The sequence below is a fragment of the Megalops cyprinoides genome, chromosome 7 (genome assembly GCF_013368585.1).
Source record: "Megalops cyprinoides isolate fMegCyp1 chromosome 7, fMegCyp1.pri, whole genome shotgun sequence".
Lineage (NCBI taxonomy): Eukaryota > Metazoa > Chordata > Actinopteri > Elopiformes > Megalopidae > Megalops > Megalops cyprinoides.
Window position 1 is genome coordinate 30,551,705 of NC_050589.1, and position 17,657 is coordinate 30,569,361.

Genomic DNA, 17,657 nt, shown 5'->3' on the forward strand with positions numbered 1-17,657 from the left:
TAAAGTACAATGAATTAAGTAGTATGCAGTCTTATTACCTTTTAAAATTCAATTTTAGGCTAAAGTCATCTTTAATTTTCAGTAGGAATTTTGCAGTAGGATACAATGTTTGCGTGCTTCATGTTTTCCATATTCCGTACAGAACAGCCGTTTGCTTAATGGAGGATTGATGATGTTTCACTGAAAGTCGCAGCGATTCCATACACATGTAATAATTTGGGTAAATTATAGCTTTGATTAAATTATCAGAGCGCAAATTGAAATCCCTCTGCAAGCCGAAGCGTCTGTGAGCTGTTTTTTTTTTTGTGTAACTGACTCAGTGAAAAGGCGTCAGAGTGTAATTGTACATTTCAGTCAGGTGCTGTGTGTGTTACATTGTCTCAAACACTTTCATCTTCATTTTCAGGTTCTTGTTAACATTGGCAACTATTTCACCTTGGAGTCAGTGTTTTTGTCACCGCGCAAAGGGATCTACAGTTTTAACTTCCACGTTATCAAAGTGTATCAGAGCCAGACCATACAGGTAGGCACCGCTTCTGTGAAAATAACCCACACGGTTTCTTCGAGATGCAGACAATTAATTTAGTGCTTGCATAAAGCCGTATCTCATCATCATTTGAATGCAGCCTCAGGAGAAACTGTGACTTTGGTAAATTGCAAAAATCTCAGTATAACAGCATTTTATAAGAAAATATAGTAATAGTCTTAAGTGTGGTAAACTATGTTAAATAAGAGGTCACTGCTTTATGCATGGTAATTTGCTGAGAAGCAGCATTGATGATGAATAGGTTCAGCCATACACAAAATGCACTATCAGGTTAGTCCCCTCCCCCCATCAATCACTCTCACACAGGAACACCTCTCCCTAAGTGAATTACATGCAGGTCCCGTTTATCTCTTGCCCTGCGCATGCATCAGCTGCCTCTGTTTTCTGCTCCCGGTTGTTTTTTTTTCTTTCTTTCCTTTATTTATTTCTCACTGATGTGTTTTACCGACCAGGTGAACCTGATGCTGAACGGGAAGCCTGTCATTTCGGCGTTCGCGGGCGACAAAGACGTCACGCGCGAGGCGGCCACAAACGGTGTCCTGCTCTACCTGGACAAAGAGGACAAGGTGTACCTGAAACTGGAGAAGGGCAACCTGGTGGGAGGATGGCAGTACTCAACGTTCTCGGGCTTTCTTGTTTTCCCGCTCTAAGAAAAAAAAAAATTACATACATATATATATATATACCGAAAACACAAAAAGCAAAAAAAAAAAAAAATGAAATAAAGGGAACATCTCATCGAGTAACGTGCAGCAGCTGAGCTGTCATCATTGTGCAACTGAGGACACTCAGCATCATTTGGATTATCCCCAGGCTGATGACTTTTTTTTTGTTTTTTGGTTCTCAGTTGGACTTTGGATAATGAAACGTGAAGGGAAGAGCAAAGGATGATGGGAAAGCTGTGACCTTAAAAAAAGATGAAATCTGAAAAATTGCGCCCCTTCCTGCAACAGGAAGTCCAAAAAATGTTCTATTGCCCCATCCCAACTTCCTATCCTTATAATTGTTACTTTCGCATCTCCATGGAATCTAAGATGGGGGGTGGGAGAACAGCTTCTACTGTAAAAGTTTCCATACACAATGGGCTTAGAATTATTTTAAAACATTTTTAGTTTCCTACAGCATCGACGAACAGCTCCCCAAATTACCCTGTCTCTCATGATAATTTATTTTTCCCTGTGGGGATGCTGGACATGGTCTCATTTGTATGGGTGTTGCTCTGTCACTTAAAGCTTTGAGATTTGTGTCGTCCGTTTAATGAAATTACTCCTCCCAGCTTTCAACGCACGCTGTTTATCTCGGGGGGGGGCGCACGTAATGCTCCGTGCTTGTTGCTGTGTCTGGCGGTTTGAAGGGTTTACCTTCTGACGTGGACTGACAGCGGCTTCGTGGCAGCAATCTGACATCAGCTGTGGTGTATGAACTGAGTTAGATTGAATCTGGAAATGAAAAGGCACTGAAACTGGGGAGCGGCAAGGAGGAAAGCGCGCCCATCGATTGGGAAGCTCTGCAGGACCATGCAGGGGAAACGCGCGCCGTGGTTAAGAGTCCATTTCTGTCTCGTCAAGGGGCTTGAGCTTTTTGTTCTGTCCATCCCACATCAGGATGAAGCTATTTCGCAGAGGTATAGGTCAGTGCCTCGGGTGTGGAATTGAGGGCGCCGTGGTGATGTCCTCTTTCTCGTAGGGTAGGAACAGAGTAATGGGCACAGCTTTGGAATGGGTCAGAAAAATTCTATCAACAGCCAATTACTGCCTTGCCAAGGCTTGCTGGTTTGCTGTGGTGACCCTGGCTTTTTGATTGGCCAGTCTCTCTGTTCACCACATTTTTATTTTCTCGGGCAGCTAAAGTTGCCAGACAAAGACTTCGGGTAAAATGTTGCTTGATACCATGACATCTCCAGTTCCTTTAATTGAACACATTTCGATCACATGTGGATGGTTCATTCTATGATTTAGTTAAGCGTTTATAAATTCATCCTAATGGCTTGGTACTTTTCAGCTCTCATGAGTGCATCCACTTGAAATTTGCATCCTGAATTAATTTTATTAATCTCCTTGCTTGATTTGTAGTCTATTTATGTCAGATGGCCTTTGGCGTTAGCAATTACAGACGTTGACAGAAAATAACTTGACAAAGACGAGAGATTCCTCCATGATAATTGCTAGGTAACAACAAATACATTCTTCAATATCTGGATGTTGTAATTGTGAGCACTGCTGGAGGCATGGCTTTTATTGCTTGACAGATTTAATATATTTCATCACTAGGAAATTAACTTGAATGAGATAGGAATCTGGAGAAAGGCACAAAATTGAACACTCCTGTGGACATCAAAGCAGCTATAGCATTTCAGGATATAGAAACTTTCATTAAATAAGTACTGAGTTTATAGCCTGGTTCTGTTGGTATTTGATGATTAGCAAGACCCCCTGGAATTGATCATCTAAACTGTAGTGCTGTTATCCAAATTGTCACACTTTGATAATATATTGAACCTGATTCAGTTTTGCGTGCAATGTCTAGTAAGTAACTAGGAGCAACAACTTGTGAAATAGGCCATCATTGTGATACATTAACAATGCATTAACTCTTCTTTTAATCCATGTCTGTAGACAAAAACCTCATCTGCAATGACAAGCTGGAAAATGGCTTATGAAAGACCATATTTTATAAAAACCGATCTGATACATGTCATGTCATGTCAAGTCATGATACATGTATGTCAAGTTGACTAGATGTAATGGATGCCCATTATCTCATCTGTGTGATGGAGCTTTTGAAAAGTAGAAAAAAGATTCTTACTGGTGCACATCTTTAATGGCTGAATTTTCATGGGTCAACATAAATTCCATTTTCATCTTTTGTGAAATGGTTGTGATGCATAGTATCTGAATATGGTAACAACTTCAGATGTGTTTCAGGCTATGAATATATATATATATAAAGGCAAATGAAAACTATAGTTTTGGATATTCACAGGTAAGATATTATTCTATGAATCCCTTTTGTTTTGGGAAAGGCCTTATGTACAAAAAAGCATGAACTAAATATTATGTATTACTTTTGAATATGAAGAGTTTCTATTTGGCTACAGCCCATGCACATTCATGTTGGCTAAAAGATTTTTTTATTTAACTGTCATGTGTCTTTTCTGAAACAGACAGGATGGTGCCAACAATTCCTTCATCAAACCTGCTCCTGTAGAATTTTAATATTTTCTGACACATTTCATAGTTAATCAATCAATCAACCATCTCATACTTTCCATGCTGAAATTTTACTAAAAATATCCTTATGACATTTGTTGGAAAAGAAACTGGCTTGAGTAGTAGACTTTAGTCTGCAGAACATTCATACAGGCTATTCATTGAAGAGCCATCTCTACAGTGAATGGTCTCTGTGTATCATCTGCATGCAAACTGGCAACCAATTTCATATTTTTCCCTCATTTTATGGTTTTTTATGGTGAAGGTCCTTGTGCTTAGTCAGTAAAACAGACAACAAAACTTGTCTCAGCTGACTTTCCCTTGGAAAACCTCGGTATAGCTACTGGCTTTCAAATGCCCCAAACTGAAATGAACTGAACTAACTGGAGGAGAGACCCAAAGTGACAGACCTGAAGAACGAACAACCAGAGTACTCTTGTGACTGAGCAAAAGACAGCGGGACTACAATGGTGTAAATATTTAAATGACAGAGGTTTTGCTCGTTTTTGTCTGAGGGAATTACTGAAAGCATTCCGAATTTGTCCATACATTGATGGTATTTTATTTTACACTGTTCATGTAACGCTACTTAGTGATACTATCTTGAAATGAATTCCCATCTCAGATTGCAAATGGTTCTGAAAATGTAAATGTTTCTTTGGGACACATCCTTTGCGGATCATCCTACAGCAGTTTTGGACACCAAATCCTACTTCTACCATATTAACTGAGAATAGACTTCAGAAGAAGATGGAATTATATGTACTTTAAAAGCTTGTGCAAGTACACAGTCTGAAATGTTTTCTAGGGTGAAAAAGAATTTAACTTATACTAAATAATTAAATAATTTAGTTGATATCCACGTGTTAATGGATTGATGCAGGTATGTGTCATGAAATATGTGGATGGGTCAAAAACTATTGCAATTTTCCAAGAGCCTTTATCATGCTGTACCCCTGCTTTTCATTTTTTTTGTTGTTGTCAGTCTTGCTTTCTGTTCTATCCCCGTCTGTACTCTCAGATTAAACTCAAAACATCTGTGAAGAACTGTGCAGTCCGTTCACTGATTTAATCTGGAGGAGTGTTTTTCCGCAGGATGTCTGACATAAGGTTGCATTCCAAATCATCCAATTCAAGAAACAGAGACACAGTGTACATGCAAGAAATCCTAAAACCAGCTGTGTGGTTATATTTGGCTCATCCCTAGAATACATCTATATCTATGGTTTCAAGGTCTCATAAAGCATAAATATATATTTTTTTCCAAGTTACATTTTTGGATGCAACTTTTTTTTATGACATCCAGTCAAAGACAGGGTGTTAAGTAGTTTTCATATGTACATTGTGTCTAGATCAATATGTTTGGCTAGCATTAAACAATTTTTGGTAAAGTGTAAAAATGCTTGTTAAGTGGGAATAGTTAAAATCTGTAAATATCCAATCAAGTAAAGATGGGTATATGGCTATACACATTTTTTTGTGATTCTCAAGATGTTTCTAAAATGCAAATGTTGTCAGTTTCTAAACTTCACAAACAATTCAGTGAAAAGAAAACAAAACAACAACAAAAAGTGTCTCTCGTGTTCTGTTCTTGGAACAAAACGTTTTATTTCTGTTTTTTCTCAATGCACCATGGTGACTGTTCCGCATAAAAATTTCATAGCATTTATTTGGTTATCAGACATCTTATCAAAGGGGCTTGCTTAGCTTTGATGTTTTTCAAATTACCCATTTGTTCAGATTTTTCTTATTTATAAGAGTACTATCCCTGGGACTTAAACCCACAAGCTTATGGACACAAGTCCATAATATAGACCCCAGTTATTTTTTAATCAGGCATGTTGAATTCATTCATATTTGTTTTCTGGAATAAAATTCACTCTTTGTGAAGAATATAACTTTGCTCTGTACAGTGCTGTTAAATTAAAGTATAACTTTAAAAAACTACTTTCAAGAATACAAAAAATGACAGTACATGCATTTTCTCTCTTATACCATATATTGTATATCTTTGTAATTAGAGGTGTGTGTGTGTGTGTGTGTGTGTGTGTGTGTGTGTGTGTGTGTGTGTGTGTGTGTGTGTGTGTGTACATGTCTGTGTGTCATGATCATTTTATGACTGAATTCAATACTGGACACCCAACTCTTCTTCAGCCAAGCCTTATGTAATCCCTGCTTCTGAATTTTATGAAACATACAGGGGCAAAAACCCTTGGTTGAACTTTCGGAGCCTGTTTGGCACATATAATCTCTCATATTAATTGGATAACCAACAACTTTACTCTGCCCATGGGAAATGTCTGTGTCTACAACCACTGGACTCCCTCAGTGAGGTGGATGCTAAAGAAAAGTCTGTGATTGGCGGGGAGCAGGCAGGCAAGCCAATCGGATAAACAGCCTACAGCAGGTTTGAACCAGTGGCGGTTATACACATCCCACACATTAACTGTCATTTTTTTCACAATGTGCTGATTTTAATAGTTTGTTGTGATTGTGAGCTGTAAAAGCTGCCCAGATGTTTACATGACGGACTACTTGCCTCCAATTAAAAGAAACAAAATACATACAATGTAAAGATGTTTTTCACCACAATATTTTTCTACTTTCCTGACTGCTTGGCCATCTCCTGTTGATTGACTGAAAGATGGCCAAACTCCAATGTGTTCATTCTGGTGTTGTGGCTCACATTTGAGCTTAGTAAATTGGAAACTGATAATCAGAGGGCCTTCCTTGCCCAGTAATGTTTAAGTTGGTCAGTGTACCAACAAACCTGGTGTAATCTGATTGACCTGGCAACACCCAAGCATGCTGTGAAACTTCCTGAAGGGCACTTTTACATTCAACCCACTATTATGCAGCATACATTGGTTGTCATGTTGACAAATTGTCATGACAGCACTGTAATACCACATCTGCTTAAAGTGAAAGCAGGAAAAAATATCACAAGCCAGTGTTTAAGAGAGATTGGATTGCTTTGGCATCCTCACACTCCAGCCAGCCCATCCCAGAATGCTTTGCATTCCGTTACATTGCCCTCAAAGTAACATTGAAAGAATGGAACGCATTTGCAATGCCTGCTGTTGTTGGAAGGTAAGGATTGGTGCTTAATTATGTGTAACGCTGTCTTGTGATGGACGAGAAAGTTGTGGACCTTTGATAAGGTGTGGTTTGGCACATGCATGTGAGGAAAATGCATCTGTGATTCAAAAATTAAACACATGGAAAAACGAATCATATTGACAGGTTACAGAATGATTAAACCTTCAAAAACATGAAGGAGCAACAAAGATCTTTCTAGGTTTAGTAGTGACTTCTTATTACATAATTAAATCAATTGTTGAGCTTCATTAGGTCTGCCTGCACTTGAGGTTATGCTTCAGATGCTCAGCATTTCATCTGCAGTCACCCCCAATAATTGATCAAATTGTGCAATTAGAAACTTGGAAAGAAACAGAAACATCTCCAGCCTGCCCCTGGTATAAAAAAGTCAGGCCTCTTTTGGGGCCCATTCTCTAACATGCTTAAAAGCAGCATGACAGAGCTTATATATCCCACTAGTACCAGCTGCATCAAATCAACCACACAATTATGTAGCTAGATATTTCAGAAAAATAAACTGTATTTATTCACAAATAACTTTGAGCATGTGGCTCAAAAAATATTTACAGATTATTTGCTATGGATGTGCTAGATACTGGCTGGCTCTCCGACTGAAACATGCAAATACCTAAGTTTTGAAGTTTCTTGCAGTTTCTCTGATGGCATTAAAATTGTGTTAAAGCATGCTAAAATCACCACACATTTTCACACTAAAATCCACCTTTGTTGTGTCAGCTTGTGACAAGGGACAAAGGAGCCAAGAGAACCAACACATTTTGCAACACTATGCTCCATTGAGCACAGAACTTTTCCTTCTTCTTCAGTGGATTTTTATGGCAGCTGGCAACCAAGTGAAAAGTGCATTACCGCCACTCACTGCACTGGAGTGTGAGGGAGATTGCAGCAGTTATTCACAGCCTGTTCCACAACTCTGTCACGTATATAAACCAAGTGATAAGTATGTGAACCAGCAAATCTGTGGCTCTACTCAGAAGGTCTGACAGGGGAACAGGGAATATGTTATTGAGATCCTAGACTAGAGTTTTAGGGCATTATGGCATTGTACCTGTAAGAATTTGTCCTTTCTCCAGGCTTCTAAATAACTCAGTTGTTAAGGTCTTCTTATCATCTCTTCACAAGCTGAACTCCATGGTCCTGGTTTGATCCTAGTTGTGTCATCAGCCAATGATGACCGAGATTGGCTTGTTCAACTCAGCATAGGAATGGGTATGGAGACGGGGGTTGCTTGTCTTGCCACTCTTAGGCACCATGTGACTCATCGGTCTCTTGCACATTGCTTGGATGATATGAGTGAAGCCGTGCCCATACTTTTTGGTGCTTAGCCCACTGTAGCTGGGTGCCTCGCAGTGTGAAAATAAGCACGGTCGGTGCGTGAGTGTATCTGAGAACTGTATCTCCTATGCCCCAGCACTCCTGCATGAGTGCAGTGGTTGTTGTGGTGAGCTGAACATAACACATCCAATTGGCGGTTCCAAAATAGGGCTGCATAAAAGAGAAAAAGCATAAAAAGTACTTTCTTCGCTGGCCCTGCTCAGCCTTGGTTCTTTTGGTAGCAAGCTGAATGGACTGAAGGACATGCTCAGCAGTTTCAGGACTGTTACAAAGGTCATGTACCACAGCTCACAAGTGTCTGAGTCTGCTGTCGAATATGACATCATCCCTTGTGATAGAAAACAAGTCTGATTGGTTCCCTGAGCCAAGGACCTGGGTCTGTAGCCAAGCAAGCTGGTCATATCTCTTATTGCACTGTGTGGTTGATGTAGTAAAATTTCTTTTGTTACCCAAACATAAACTACATATACATAACCATATCTGTCTATATGTGTATGTATATGTATATATAGTGTATCAATTGCTTCTGATGCACTGATTTCTTGCGAATTATGGTTTTCAGGTTGAAGATAACAGTTCTGTCTTCATAGAAAGTGATGTAGAAAGGTTAATTGCCTAATTGCTGTTAATTCTCTGAGCTTCCCTCTTGCTAGTAGTGTGTTGTGTACACATACAACCAATGGGAATGAATCTGCAGAGAACTGGAACAATCTCTGTCATCCTGATAATCTGAAGCGCATCTCGTTCACTGTAATATTTTAACAGCATCTTTACAACCATTGCGCAATACCTTACAACTTCAAAGCATAATTCATGGATACATTTCCCTGTTTCCTTTTTACAGTACTAAACTATTGCCATCTTAGTTGTTTGTTTTCCTGACAAACTAGAGGAAAGTGGGACAGTATCTTCCACGTGAACTGCAACAACTGAGCACTTGTAGTTTTGTTCATGTAAAACATGATGCGCTGATCTATGTGCTGATGTAGTGAAGCCGTGGTCTGTCTTGAACACACAAGCAAGAATGAAATGGGGCATGGTATAATGTTAGTGTTTAGCTTTTATATGTTGTCTGCTACATGAAACCTTTTTATCTTTAATTCTAAATAATAGCATAAAAGATTCCAGTGGATGCCGAGATCGAGATGTATAGTATCTTGTGTTAAATGCAATTTGGTGTTTGTACATAAATGGGAGTCTCCCACAGCCTGTCAGTGCATAGATTCACTAATTCCTGGAGACCACCCCTTCTAATGGAATTTGACAGATATCCCATTTATCTTTCTTAACTAATGTGTCTGGGAAGGATCTGGGAGCAGCACAAATCGTTTCAAGCATTCAGGGAGGGGGATTATCAATCTTAAATGTATTTACTTTGTCCTGGAGTGGCAGAGGTGAATCTAGCCATGCTGCAGCAATCCTTGGTACAAAGGGTATATATAAATGTGTGCATTTTTGTAATAGATAATACAGAATGGTGTTTGGAAAAGAAAAGATTTCAGTTTGCACTTCCCCCATCACCACTGTCTACAAATAAAACCTGGCTAATGAAGCCTATTGTTCCCACTGTTATTCTCTTCACAACCTGCCACTTGTGTCTCATTCACTCCCTCCCACCCCCTTTCCCACACACGCCCCTGAAGTCAATAATTGTTTTAATATTTCAAAAATAGAAATGTTGCTGGGGATGACATGAAACAATTGACAACAAGCAATCTCTGTGGAAATTAGACTACAGAGACATGGCGAATTGAATTAAATTTGAAATGGCGCGACGTGGAAAGAAGGGAGCAGGAGCAGGGCAGTTTTAAATGGCAGACCATCCACGCAACGTGGAATGCTAATGATTCATGCTAATGAGGTCACTGCCGGCTTGCCAGCATTCCACTGGAGGTGCAGGAGTGAGTAGAAGTCTGAAACAAGACCATTAGCTTCATTAGGACAGTGCAACTCTGCTAATAATATCAGCGTTCCTTGCGAAGGCTGGCATACTAATATCCTTTTAACATGGCTCGCTACTGCGTATTCGTCTGATCGTCTTCTGAAATAATTGCAATGTGTGTTTAATGAAGCTGTTTATTGAAGTTGGAGATGTAGCAACGTATCAAAAAAGACACTTCATGAAAAAAAATGTGATATCACATTACAATATTACAGACAGTACCACACTATAGCATATGTTTCTTCTTTCTCTTCTTCTTTTTCTACTTTTCACCTATAAGCCACCAAGTGTGCTGATGTATCCAAGGCAATTTACAAGGCACACACCATCATACAATATTGAATGAGCAATTTAAATAAGGTAAAAACACAAAAGCAACCCATACCAAAAAAAAGTAGAACCGGGAAATGCAGTTCATGCATACAATGTATATCGATGAAAGGGGTACGTCTTCAGAGCACAACAGAAGGTAATAAGAGACTATGCAGTTCTTGTGTTGGCAGGCCGTTCATTGCACCAGGCTTTGCATCAGGAGCTTCAGATGTAAGAGATCGAAATCTAGAAATAAAGACAAAGACACTGGAAATCCTCTGCCGACAGAAGCTGCTCTCAGGGAATTAGAAGGAAAGTAGGAAGGAATAATATATTAAAGATTAACAGGAACAGAATGTCTAACATAGCAGTATGGAAGAACAAGTGTGCTTTTCAGCAAATATGAAATGCAGCAGGGAACCAATCAATGGCGTGTAGTGGAGTACCACGGGAAAAGGGAGAGAGAGAGTGGGGGAGAATTCCTCATTAACTGTAAGGGATTTAAAACACTTTGACGGAAGACGGTAGAGGGGCCTGGAGCAGAGGGATGATGTAAAGAAAAGTGCAGAACTAGTGGTGTGGACAGGTATGACTGAAACAGGGAGGAGATTGGAGGATGGAGAATACGTGTGATAGGAGAGAAGGGAAACAGTATTTTTCATTTTAAGAATAGGCCTTGAGCATTGCTGGATTTGCACCTTGTAGATGCATGCTTCAATTGATTTGATCCAAAGGCACTGAAAGAATAGGTGGCACAATGTAGTCAAACAAAACATAGTAACTGCAGACAAAGCCGTTCCTGGTTACAAATATATATGCACTATATATATGCACTTTCTGGCAGATTCTCATCACTGTGTCTCGCTGTCTCAGAGCGCACGTGGCTCTGCCAGTCCGCCCAGTCAATCTGCGCCGGCTCACCTTGACTGCCGGCTCTCAGGCCCTGCTGTCACTGACAGCCACTGATGAGTAGCTCATGTTTCCCCCGGCCTCTTTTCTCAATCTCCCTTCCCCAGGGGATGATCGCTTGCTCCGCTCCTCTTTGTCACAGGACAAAGTGTATCGGCTGACATTTAGCCCTGCGGTTACTTCCCGAGAACCGGAGCTGCTGCTCAAAATCTGCTCTCAATCCCTTCGCCCATTGTCCCCCCGCCCCCCCCCGCCAATCTAGCCCTTATAAAGTGGGTGAAGTGCTATCTTTGTATCAGAATTTTCTCTGCCCCTGGCAATCCATAAATTTACGGCTAACTGTGTCTGCATCTGGTCTTGCCTCTATTCCCCCCTAGTCTCTGTCTGTTAAATATATGTTGTAAACCCACAGTCCAAAGACATTGCAGCTGTAGTTGTCTGGATTCCCATAATGCTCCATCTTCTCTAGAGCTCTACAAATAGTAAACGTTAAGCACCTTGAGCTCATGGTCACCTCCATTAATTTGTTCTAATAATTGATCCAAATGCCTAATTAAGTGTTGGATGATTAAAAACACACAGGCATCGCTTGCCCTCTCAGTCCAGGGCAGTTTATCACAGTTGGAGGCGGGACATCTTTAAGTGAAGACAAGATTAACATGATGCAATACACATCCGTGTTTCAGATCCATGCTCAGAAACTCTCACTCCTTGTTCCAACAGTAATGCAGGTTTCAGTTCCTCATGCTATTCTCACACCTACTTCTTGACAGCTACAATAAGCTTTAACATTAATTATAATGCATTTCTGCCTACCAGTGTCATTGCATTGTGTTCAGTTGTGATTACAAATACATGTAAGCAACAACTAAGCCCTTATTGATCCATGACACAGGTGATCCTCACTTGGCAAACAGAAAGGCAGGCTCAGATTCAACAGAATAATGCTGCAGAGAGGGAAACCCTTTTTCAGAAAACAATTTTTCAAAATATTCCAAATTATACATACATGTTAATTTTTTATTTCAAATAATTCTTTGTAGATCTGATCTTTCCTTTTTGCAATGGGAAGTCAAAGCATTCTTGAGACTGAAGGTATTTTCCATAAATATAAGTAGAGGTCTTTTATCTAAGGATTCTTCAAGCACTGTGATTTCATGTGGGGTAGGAAGGGGTTCAGCGTAGCACAGTGTACAGATTTAATTGAATCAGTAAATAAATCCTCAATTCTCTGCAAAAAATCAATCCATTATAAATAATAGTCAATCCATGTATATATAAGTAATAATCAAAATACAGTATATAGTCTATATATGGGATGATCAAGAATGACTCATACTTATTACATTTTAAGATATATTTTTGTATAATTGCAAAAATCTCTTTTTTTTCCAAAAGCTAGCATTAGTAACATTTCTCTTTGATAAAGGATTAATATAATCATTAATCAATCAACAGACCTGACATTTAATTCTGAATGTTTATGGAAACAATAATTAAAATAAACAAATAATAATAACAAAATTAAATTGTTACTGAAGCTGTGATGCCAATTTCAGTTGAAGCAGTTATTAAGTAGGTCAACATTACCAATCTGTGCTGCCTAGAATAAATCACTATAATCACAAATATCAGCATTGTAAACACAATTGGTTCTGGGTCTAATGGAAGCAGTAACATACTGTATCAGCTGTTACAGGTGTCTCAGCTGTAAATAACTGATGATACTCCAAAATGTACCCATCTGTAGTTTATTCAAAGTAGATCTTCTCTTAAGGTTTGGCCTTCAGCTGCCAAGGGGAAATTGACTTTCTGTTACTTAGAAACTCTCAAAGTCATCTCAGTTTATGTAACCTATGGTGTAACATTAAAATACCTCTCATTTCTTTGGGCTGTAATCTAATATTATTGAACTGTTTATGGCAAATGTGATCTGTGGCACTTCTAATGTGAGCACTATGCCAGTTGCCACCGACTGTTAAATTTTGCATATCGTCGGGTTATTTGTAGCTGAGCCCTCTCAGGACACAAAACAGGGTTCACAAAATTTCCCAGCATGGAAGTGAACGGAAGATCTGGGGCAGACAGTGACATAAGTCAAGTCATCCACAAAAGCCCTTTTTTTCTGACTGAAAGATGACGGATGGCAAAATGCTCAATCAGCAGACATTGCAGGGTGGTAGGGCAGGGCAAGCAAGCTGTGAAAGCATCAGAAAATCCCCCACGCCCTCCCTCCCTCCGTGAGCATGACGCAGAATTCCATGAGCTGTGAATTCTCGATGTGTGGATGCAGCTTTGGTGAGGGGCTGGATAGGCCAGCATGATTTGAATCTTACCTTTGCTGGCTCGCCCACCACAGTCCACAGTGTGTCTGTACGACCCTACGGCACAACTGTCAGCTGTTCTTTGTTCTTTTGAGCGCTGAGGGAGAGAGATCACTGTCTGTTCTCCAGGCATCTCTTTGCGAAGATGCACTGAAGTGCAGTATCAAGTGAATCGGATCAGTGCGATTTTGAGAATAGCCACACAATGAACATTACATCTGTTTTTAGCATAGACAGTTTAATATTTTTGAAATGTATGTTTTTACATGAGCTCAAATTCACTTCTTGACAAAAGTTGCTGGACAAGCTCAAAATTATCTCTATACATCTGATTCAGGCAATAGTTCAAATTCAGATTGTTGAAAGCATTTCTCGAGCTCATTGGTAAAGTTTCAGTTTTGTACTTTAAATAATGCTGTACTGTAAAGTTTGTCTGACATTGCCAAGTGATCAAGGGAATTTAGATTATATTCATGAAATCTACTGATAATCTGCCAAAACAGAAGTGAGAAAAAAATCTGCACAACATATTTCACACCTAACAACTTTTAACATGAATAAAATGAATACATTTGAATAAAATTGCTTTTAGTTTTCACCTTTCCAGGAGGAACAAGGATAAAGTTGCTATTATTCAAAGGCAGTTTGTCTGTGTTAAATTTTCAGTTGCTGCAATCTTCACACCGTAAATCTTTCATAATGTGTATTAAATGTTGCTAATGAGCACAGATTTTGTGGCATATGCATAAAAAATGCCTAAGACCTAGCTCCCTTAATCGTTATTTTCTGTCACCGTATTAGGGAGCAATTCCTAAGTATATTTCTCTGATTGGACTGGATGGCTGCTGGTCTCAGCAATCTATCCAGTAGATTTCACTGTGCAAATTACACAGTCGTCCTTCAATAATGCAATGCCAGTGTAAAAATGGCCAGTTCACATGGTGGAGCGCATAGTGGTCTGCTATGAAAGCATATAGTTTCACTAACCCCCGAATGGGTAGAGTTACCATGAGATCAGTGTCTGAATGATTTTAACCACTCATACAGATTTTCTGTATGAAGAAAATGGTCTGGATCATTTGTAATCTGTCAGTGATTTCTCTCCTAGTATGGCTCTATCTGTTATGGGGTGTATAAAACCCTTGCTCTCCCTCAATAAAATACTATCTTTGACTACTTTATTTATAATAACTTTCATACTGTAATGTTTCAAATCACCAATTATCTTAAAAATCAGCAAAACAAAATCACACTTGCCTGCACCAAATAATTAATTGTCCTCCACCCCTGCTGAAGACCAGATACAGTATAGCCATGTTAGCTATTAATCGTAACATCACGGTGTTGTCCATTTATGCATCATTTTAATTTCATGTAAATCAGGGCTCAGTGTGTTTTGGTCAGTGTTGTCATCTTTGATGCCAAATACCACACTCGCTGAGAAATTGCTTGGTGTCTACTTTCATGCATCACTAAACAGTGGTATCTCCATGTCCATCAGATTTAGCAGCAAAAGATATTTATGGGGATAAACCTGTTGATTCCTGAACAGGACTGAATAAATCATCAACAACTTGTTGAAGATGTGTGTGGCTTTCATGTGAAAAACTGGTTCATGTGGCAAGCCTTAATAAAAAGTAACTGCAGAGCAAAACAAGATCATTGACCCCCCCCCCCCCCCACCCCCACCCAAATGTTCTTTCTGTATGTCATGTGCTAATGGCTGCCATTTGTTCTCAGGCCTTGTCCACACATACATGGGTATTTTTTAAAATGTAGCTTTTTCTATGCGTTTTGGCCTTTCGTCCACTGCGTTTTAGGTCACTGAAAACGGACCTTTTGCAAAACTCCTTCCAGGGTGAAGATTTTCAGAAAATCTGTTTTCAGTGTTTACATGTAGACAGGGAAAACTGAGTTTTTGGCTTGCAACGTCAGTGTGTGCGCTGTAAAAACCTTTTTCAGGCTACTGATCGGCCAACATGGCTTTACGGTTAGGGTTATATCACCGCCTGTTTGTTTGGCATGCTTGACAGCGTGTTTTTATCTTTTCATGAGGACAGAGATTTTTTTTTAAGAACAAAGGAGGAAAACCCTCATTTTTAAAAATATCTGTGTATGTGTGGACTTGGCCTCAGTTTCTTGCTCTGTCACTGATCCTCTGAGAAAGGAGAATTTCCACAGCCCTCACCGTGGTGTGTGGTGACCTGAATGAAAATTAAAAACCTTGTATTATTTTACATTTTCTATATATTGTTTAACTTCAGTACAAAATTCATAGATATAGTTATACTGTAAATACACATATTAGCAACGTGAATCATGCTCTGACACTGACACAAGACTGCATTCAATTCATTGCAGAGAGGACTGGTTTACAGGATTTATTTTTTTTAAAGAATAGAAATAGCTCATCTTTGTTGTACTGCTCATCCCTATTGCATTTATTTTAATCTCCTGCCATTAAAATGCCAGGGCTTCAGTGGAACTCTGATAATGTTCAGCGTTTCTGGCAACTCGAGTGGATATACTTAAAATGACTCCATTCCGCTTTCATCGGCTGGTCTGGGGAATGCGGCTTGTCTGTGCCGCTCTTGTGCTGGCTTTGATTGCGTCCGCTGGGACATGTAACCCATGAACTGAATAACGACGCCAAGATCAGGCAAACAAACAAACAAATGGAGATTCTGTGTTGGAATATCTTAGACTCCGAGTCAAAGTTCAAGCTGGTGCTCCAGAGGATTTCAGCTGGAGGCATGCTACATTGCCCATGAATCCATAGGGAGCATTGAGCACTGAATAAATTAACGATAATAAAACTCGTGTATATATATAAAAAAAAAAATCAATGGCACAGGAATAATTTTCAAGTGCATGGAAGAATCCACTGCTAGCTTTATGTAGTGAAAGGGAAAATCAGCTTTCTTGAACCCCTAAATAGATGGAGGACCCATATGCTGTGGATTAGTGGCTCTGACCATATAAATATTGCTACTGAAACAGTAATGTGTGTTACAGTGTTAACTGGTACCTTCAGTTAAGAGGCAGGTTGCGCAGAGCTGGCCTAGGTGGTAGTTATATATTTTTTCTTGAATACCATAAATGACATACTGTGATCGACACTCAAGCAAAACATGCAATGAAACAATTGCCAATAGTTTGAATTCCTTTTTAACCTTCACACAGATGCACAAAGATGTGAACTCACAAATGTGCGCGCACACACACACACACACACACAGTCTTATTGTAGACCTGTTAATGCAATGTGCAAACTTGCCAGGTAAAATGTAATTGTGTGAAAATGTGGGCCAGGGACAGGCAATAGTGGAGTGCAGCTAAAGGCTTGTTCTGCATTTTATACCCCCAATGAGGCCATAAAGGACCAGCAATATGATTGGTAGAGGTAGAAAGTATCCAGAGGCAGTAGCTCTATCCCCTAGAAAATTATTTCTTGCTCATGTGTTCCATTGCAAAAATGAACAGTTGATGACATATTAACATGTTTTCTATGCTTAAGTTGAGCTGTTCCACTGTTCCACAGGTCATTAGTGCTCACTATTTAGACTTCTTTGTCGATGTGTGTTTGTTTATTTTTTATGTAGAATTCCTATAGATTTTTTTCCACTTTTCTACCATTTGGGAATGCCCAATTGCATTATAGAAGCTCCTCTGTAGCTGCAACCCACATCCACAATCTGGAAGGGTGAGAGGAACACGTCCCCTTCCCTGAAACACGTGACATTAGCCACTGCTTTTTTACACATCATAGTCACAGTGCCAAGAATATGGAGACTTGTGCCCACCCTCCCCTATATCTGTTGCGGAACAATTACATTAAGCTACAAAGGGCTCTTGGTTATTGTTGGCTACTGACAGACTCAATGTTGCTACTCCTGTCAACTTGTTGAAAATGCTGCTGGAATATTGATATAATACTAATTTAGCAACACTAGATGACAAGG

At 39.5% G+C, this 17,657-nt stretch overlaps 1 protein-coding gene across 1 annotated transcript in view; it reads left to right on the top strand.

Moving 5' to 3' along the window:
* cbln4 (cerebellin 4 precursor) overlaps positions 1–1,197 on the top strand; it is a 5,118-nt gene extending 3,921 nt beyond the window's left edge. The window contains exons 3-4 of the mRNA XM_036533929.1: positions 407–523; positions 1,000–1,197. Of these exons, the coding sequence (XP_036389822.1) occupies positions 407–523; positions 1,000–1,197 (315 nt within the window). The remainder of the gene's footprint in view (positions 1–406; positions 524–999) is intronic.
* Positions 1,198–17,657: the final 16,460 nt, after the last annotated feature.